The sequence below is a fragment of the Phaenicophaeus curvirostris genome, chromosome 4, assembly GCF_032191515.1.
Source record: "Phaenicophaeus curvirostris isolate KB17595 chromosome 4, BPBGC_Pcur_1.0, whole genome shotgun sequence".
Classification (NCBI taxonomy): domain Eukaryota; kingdom Metazoa; phylum Chordata; class Aves; order Cuculiformes; family Cuculidae; genus Phaenicophaeus; species Phaenicophaeus curvirostris.
This window is the reverse complement of record NC_091395.1, coordinates 5,961,865-5,968,601: the sequence shown is the minus strand read 5'-3', so window position 1 is coordinate 5,968,601 and position 6,737 is coordinate 5,961,865. Positions and strand designations below refer to the sequence as shown.

The 6,737-nt window shown below is 45.9% G+C and overlaps 1 protein-coding gene across 1 annotated transcript; it reads right to left on the bottom strand.

The window, feature by feature from the left end:
• Positions 1–234: 234 nt before the first annotated feature.
• On the bottom strand, positions 235–6,392 carry EXOSC9 (exosome component 9). The gene is made up of 12 exons (XM_069855201.1): positions 6,279–6,392; positions 5,022–5,116; positions 4,588–4,707; positions 4,373–4,475; positions 3,830–3,967; positions 3,303–3,385; positions 2,851–2,983; positions 2,350–2,438; positions 2,011–2,157; positions 1,225–1,415; positions 817–895; positions 235–490 (listed from the first exon to the last, which is right to left on the bottom strand). The coding sequence occupies exons 1-12, from the start codon at positions 6,342–6,344 to the stop codon at positions 409–411; spliced, it is 1,326 nt and encodes a 441-aa protein (XP_069711302.1). The 5' UTR covers positions 6,345–6,392; the 3' UTR covers positions 235–408.
• Positions 6,393–6,737: the final 345 nt, after the last annotated feature.

Here is a 6,737-nt window from a genome sequence, read left to right as displayed (position 1 = left end):
TGTGGTATAGCTACCTAAATGAAAAGCAGCTTTTCTGGGATTAAACTTGTGCTGTAATTCCTTTTAGCACCTGAACTCTTGACTCTGCACAGCTCACTTCAGTAAGGGTGGGGGCTGTTCTGCTAAAAAAAAATCTGCCTTTTGGCTCTGCAATTCCAGGTGTAGAATGGGACTCAGTTCTGTTTGGATCAGTGAGTATTCTGCTCCAGCTGCATGCTAACTAGGGCATTTCGCTGACAAGCATTTTTTTTTTATTTATTTAAAGCTGTGTACAATAGTTTTATAAAATATACACAGAAGCAGAACTAGAGATAGGGTGGGAGAAAATAAAATAACCTACAAAAGTAAGTTCAGTAATGACAGACAAAATTACGTACTGTATAGCACTTCCACAGGAGGGATGATGGCTTAGTAAGCAGCTCTCTTCTTTTTTCTCCTTTTGTTACATGCTTTCTTACTTGTATTTTCTTGTTGTGTGTTGGTCTGTGTTCTGTGGGCAAACAATATTTGTATCAAAGTTACTAGAAGGTGTACAACACACACCAGCGAGGGTGGCCAGGGGTACAGCAACAGATCTCACTTCCTGGGGATACAACTTAAATTTAGCTGTAGCGTCATATGTAGACTCCAGGGAGTTGCTGATTCAAATCCACTTTTATGTTCTCACTCCCTTTAGAATGACTGAGACTAGTGAAACAGATTCAGAGAGCTGCAGGTCAGCCAGGATCCTTGGCCACCTGAGGTAGGAGCAAACTAGCCTACATACAAAGATAGCAGAGAATTTGCAATGGTTGCAGAGAATAATGCAATGGTTACCTTGTTTTTTTTGGTACCTCCTGTGGTTCCAGAATGACAACCTCTTCTTCTTCACTGTCGGACAGTACAATGGGTTCATCTAAAACACCAACCAAACAAAACACAAACCCACAAACTGGGGATCAGTTCTCTAAAAAAAGCTTCTGTAACCAATAACCACAGCATTTTAACAGAAAGGCAGAACAGGAGAGTCGTTTAGGTTGGACTTTGGAGCCCTCCATATGGTACAGAAATCAATTTTTCTTTTGAAGACAACAGCTCTGACCAGGTTAAGTGAAAGCAGCAAATGAGGGTAACTCTCACTTGGAAAGTGACTACAATGGTTCTCCTTTCTTGCCTAGGACTCCCTTCACGTTTAATAAAGAGATATAATCAGCCTATCTGATATCAAGATAAAGAGATACTTACCCTGCTTAGTTTCTTTCATCGAACTTGTATCTTCCATTTCCACTTGCTGACATTCCAAAGTAGTAGCCTCACTTTCACCTTCCTCTTCCACTGCTTCTTCCCCCTCAGATTCTTCAAGGTCTCCCCAGGAATTCTCTATTCCTTCCCCAATTTGGGCTGTCCCAGGAGTGTGCAGTATTGGTTGGGCAAAACTGCAGTAGTTAAGGAAGATCTTGGTGTTTGCTGGTAAACTCTCTGTACTCAGAATGCACACCGGTTGTTTTTTAAGCTGCATCTTTTTTTCCCAGGGGAGAACATCCCTAAAGAGAAGTTCAGAGTACTTCTCCAGTTACTATAACAACCAAAATTCAGACCCGAGTTTTGCACTTGATGCTAGGAGTTAAATTACTTAAAAGCAGTCAGAACCAAACCCAATGTGGAACTGCATGTGTTTAGCTCCTAGTCGTGCTACTGCAGGGATCATAGAATACTTAGGGTTGGAGGAGGCCTTAAAGATCATTTTAGTTCCAACCCCCCTGCCGTGGGCAGAGACATCTCACTAGGCCAGGCTGCCCAAGGCGCCATCCAACCTGGCCTTCAACACCTCCAGGGATGGGGCAGCCACAGCTTCCCTGGGTAAACTCTTCCAGTGTCTCACCACTCTCATGGTGAAGAAATTCTTCCGAATGTCTAGTCTAAATCTGACCCAGGAGGGATGAAGAGAGCAGTTATTGGTGAAAAAGTACCTCAGCCTACCCAGGGATGGGTAGCCTAACTTTCCCCTGAGTAGCACTACGTAAAAGATACACTTCTGAGGGAGGGTCAGCTTTAGAGATGATTTCTTCTGCTTGTTCTTCCACATCATTAGTATCAACAGCGGCGCTTTCCATTCTGAAGGTGGTGATCTTTTCATTCGGAATAGATTCTGCAAAGCCGAACTTCCCGCCTTCTTTCCTAGGCATTCAGTGACAGACATTATTTCAGCATGTTTCACACTTAAAAATGCTTTCTCTTTTCCTGTTCAAATATAAAAATACTTGCTATTTAAAACAAATACAAGTGAACACAATTTGCTGTTCAGACTACAGGCTGGCATTACTTTTTAGTATGTTTCTTAACTTTTCCCCTCCTGCCCAACACACTCACCTCGCCTTCCGGTCGTTCTCCAAGGCTTTTTGAATTAGTTCTGTTATTTCTGCAACCTTAACAGCCGCTATTTTACTGCATCTCAAAACCTACAACAAGAGTTTAAGATCACAAAACCACAAAGTTCTTAACTAGAAGCGCAGAACATCAAAGAAATCACAAATACTGGGTACACCACCAGTTGATGCAAAAGGTTAATTAATATACAACAGCCTCTAGCCATTCATCAACCTGAATTTGCAGACTCCCTCACAGCCAAATCACAGGGGAAAAAGGGATGCGTGTTTGACCAAATATCATGCCTTTTCTATGTTTCTTCTTCAGCATGATACACTGTCCTATGCTCTTCCACTAGGACTAAAAACATGTAATCCTCTCCAATTACATCAGACAGGTAATTGATTTCTTAGCATCCAAACATCAAGGATATTTACGTATCAAGATTACAGCACAGGAACTGGTTTATATATGAAAGAAACACTGTCCAAGGCAAAGATTTACCTGATCCTTTACCAGCATAATCCCTCCACTGGACTGGATGGTACAAATTTCATGATGTTTATTCATGGCGATTACAAGGACGCCATCCATTACACACTCCTCACGTTCACTTGGATCCACCAATAAATAGGTCCTAGAAAGAAGTTTTTAAATATAAGGCAACACTAAAAGTTTGAGGTGAGTTACTACCCTTAAAACAATTACAGAAAGGAAGGAACTGGTTCATGTATTAGCAATTACGGGTGTACTTTCTCCAGAAAGTTTTCCATGTCATCTGTGGAAAGCTGCTAGTTAGTTACACTGTCCAGAATACACAAATATTTCCCCTTCACAGTAGATGTTTTAAGAAATCAGCTTGCCAATATAAATATTCTTAGGACTCTTCTATGTTTAAAATCAGTTCTGCAGAGTTGACAATAAGCTGTTTCTGCTGAAATCATTAAGGCTCTTACCCTTGCTGGAAGAAGGCAAAACTGACACAGATAGGCATGTGGTGGATACTCAAGGGGACGGGATTGCGTTCCTCAGGAGTGTACTTCGAAAAGAAGTTTAATAATTGAAAAGAATTAAAATTACATACTGAACAAAGATGTTTAAAGAAACTAAAACCAAACAAGCAATATGGCTAATGAATGTTTACTTCTCTAAATACTAAAAAAAAAAAAAATTCCTTTTACTTTTGTGCAATTCTCACTGCTCACTATTCCATAGTACGTACAGAACATCCATCATCTGGATGTTCAGTTTGGTTGAAATACTGTAAAATATTTCTCTTTTGCAATTCGTATTCCCATAATTGAAGTTGAAAAAATTCTGTATTCAGCAGGCTTCCTTACTATCTTTTCACATTCTGAATAGCAACACATCTACCCTAAAACTTCAGCATCTTGGAGTTTATCTGCTTAAGTGAACATTTAAATCTCCCTTTTAGACTGAAAGAAACCGGTACCAGCGCTTGCTGTGATCTAGTACAACTCACCACAGTTACTTCCTCTCCTTGCACAGACACATCTGGCCTGCGAAAATGACACAGAGCCACAATTCCTGCTATGCTGGCTGCATCAATGATGTTCCCGTCGTGATTTAACAGGTGCAGGTCCAGGCGGATTTGCCAAACCTGAGAAGAAGAATAACTGCTTAGGAATTTCTGACATGACTCTACGGAAGTTATTGTTTTTCAAAACAAATTTGTTTTCTGAACCATAAAAAGAGACATGTCTTTGCTTAGGAAGACGGAAAATCCCCACATATTCCAAGATACTCAGTATGCTAGATTTAAGTATGAGAAAATATGTAACACTTAAGTATAATTTAAACTTCACTCTGCAAATAAATATTTGAGCATGCAGGGCCACAGCTATTTCAGAACATCCATGTAGGTATGCAAGCTAAAAATACCTGTGTGGATCTTTACATTAGAAATCAGAACTTCTTGTTTTCAAAACACAGCAGAGACCACCTCAAAAAGACACTCTATGTATCTTTTAGTTTAAAACCACTCAAAATTACCAGGTTTTCATACCTTTTCACCAGCAACAACACAGAGAGATTCAGTATCTATGCATTTGGAATGTCTCAGGCATCGTTCTATCAGTCTGTTCAGTTTCACCAGTAACTCAGATTGCCTGTTAAAACCAAGTTAACCCAAATTGAATACGATTAGGCCACATACTTACATACATCAGAACAACGCCTTTTATATCATCCTTGCTCAGTCTTTTGAAGAAAGCTACGTACCTGCCAGGCTCAAAGCCAGGTGCGGCCATCGGTGAGAACTCAAGATTAAAGAATAGGATACCTTCTGTAGGCCGACTCGGCTTAGGGGGAACGAGTTCACAGGAGACTTGTGCAAGAACCCTGCAAAGGTAAATAAACCACTAAGTCAAGGAATGTAGCAGGAAAAAAACTCCTACTGCTATAAACAAAATACACACTTTGAAAAAGAATGTGATTACGCTTTTAGTTTGTATTTCTCACTTCTGACAGTTTATCATTCAATGCCTGTCATGCATAGTTAAGCTGTGGTCAATGATTGAGAGAATCAAATGTAGAAATGAGAGCATTCTCTTATCTTTTAGGATTAAAAGGGAGGTGAGGAAATGAAGGGCTCTCCCCCGGAGGGAAAGCGTAGCCTCCCGCAGCCCAGAAACCAGCTCAGCTCCCACTCCCACCTGGTCCTCCCCAGCTCCACGATGCAGCAGCCATAGTCAACGCCGAAGGAGATGCGCACGTTCCGGTAATCGTAGCACTGCCGCCCATCCAGGCGCTGCGGGCAGAGAGAAAGACACTGACACACAGAGCCGCGGGCACACCCAGGCACAGCCGCACCCAGGCAGACACGCACAGAGACACGGACACGCAAAGATACACCCAGACACAGACAGATGTGCACCCAGACAGACAGACACGCAAGCACGCAGACAGACAGACAGACATGGAGACAGACACGCAGGCATGCAAGGACACAGACAGACAGACACACACAGACAGACAGACATGCAGGGACACAGACAGACAGACACACGCAAGGACGCAGACAGACAGACACACAGGCACAGACAGACACGGAGACGGAGGCACGCAGACAGACAGACACACAAGCACGCAGACAGATAGACAGACACGCAGGCACACAGACACACAGGCACAGACAGACACGCAGGGACACAGACAGACACACAAGCACAGACAGACAGACATGCAGGGACACAGACAGACAGACACACGCAAGGATGCAGACAGACAGACATGCAGGGACACAGACAGACACACGCAGGGATGCAGACAGACAGACACGCAGGCACACAGACAGATAGACAGACAGACACAAGCACGCAGACAGATAAGACAGACACGCAGGCACACAGACAGACAGATGCAGACAGACACACAGGCACAGACAGACAAACATGCAGGGACACAGACAGACATGCAGGGATGCAGACAGACAGACAGACAGACACGCAGGCACACAGACAGATAGACAGACAGACACGCAGGCACGCAGACAGACAGACAGACAAGCACACAGACAGACAGACAGGCACGCAGACAGACAGACACACAGGCACACAGACAGACAGACAGACACACAAGCACGCAGACAGATAGACAGACACGCAGGCACACAGACAGACAGGCACGCAGACACGCAGGCACACAGACAGACAGACACACACACAAGCACGCAGACAGATAGACACGCAGGCACACAGACAGACAGATACACACACAAGCACGCAGACAGATAGACAGACACGCAGGCACAGAGATCAGCGCTCAAGGCCCGTGGCGTTGGGGAGGTGGGTGTGGGGGTGCGGCTGAGGCCCCCGGGGCAGGCGGGAGAGGAGAATCGCGCTCCCCTCTCCCGCCCCGGGGCGGGGCAGGGGCTACAGAGAAGCGTGGGGGGAGCGGGGCCGGTCCGGCACCTTCCTCTCCTGGATGGCGCGCAGGAGGAAGCGCCGCTCGCAGTTGGAGAGCGGCGTCGCCTTCATGGCGGCCCTGCAGGCGCGGCGCGCGGCGGCCGCTGCGTCATCACCGCGCGCCCGACGCCCGCCCGGCACTGGGGCGCGGCGCGCGCGGGATCGCGCGTCATCAGCCGCGCGACGGCGGCCGCCAGCGCGCGCTGGGAGCCCTCAAAGCCCGCCTGGGCCACAGGCAGCGGCCGCTGCAGGGGGAGCCCGTGACCCTCTCCGGGAGAGCCCCCATTTCTCTCCTCTAGAGCACACATCGCCCCTAGGAGAGCCCGTATCCCTCCTGGAGAGCCTGCATTTTTCTAGGAGACCCCCCCATTCCTTTCCTTTAGAGCCAACATCGCCCCCAAGAACGCTCGCATCCTATCAGGGGGGCCCCGTCAGCCTTGGAAAGCTCTCATCCTTCCAGGAGGG

Excerpts from the sequence above, each read along its gene's own strand:
- EXOSC9 (XM_069855201.1), bottom strand. The coding sequence starts at position 6,344 with ATGAAGGCGACGCCGCTCTCCAACTGCGAGCGGCGCTTCCTCCTGCGC. Across the intron at positions 2,984-3,302 it reads TTTGCCTTCTTCCAGCAAGG|GACCTATTTATTGGTGGATC; the intron begins GTAAGAGCCTTA and ends ACTTCTTTCTAG. Across the intron at positions 491-816 it reads GAGGTACCAAAAAAAACAAG|AACACAGACCAACACACAAC; the intron begins GTAACCATTGCA and ends GTTTGCCCACAG.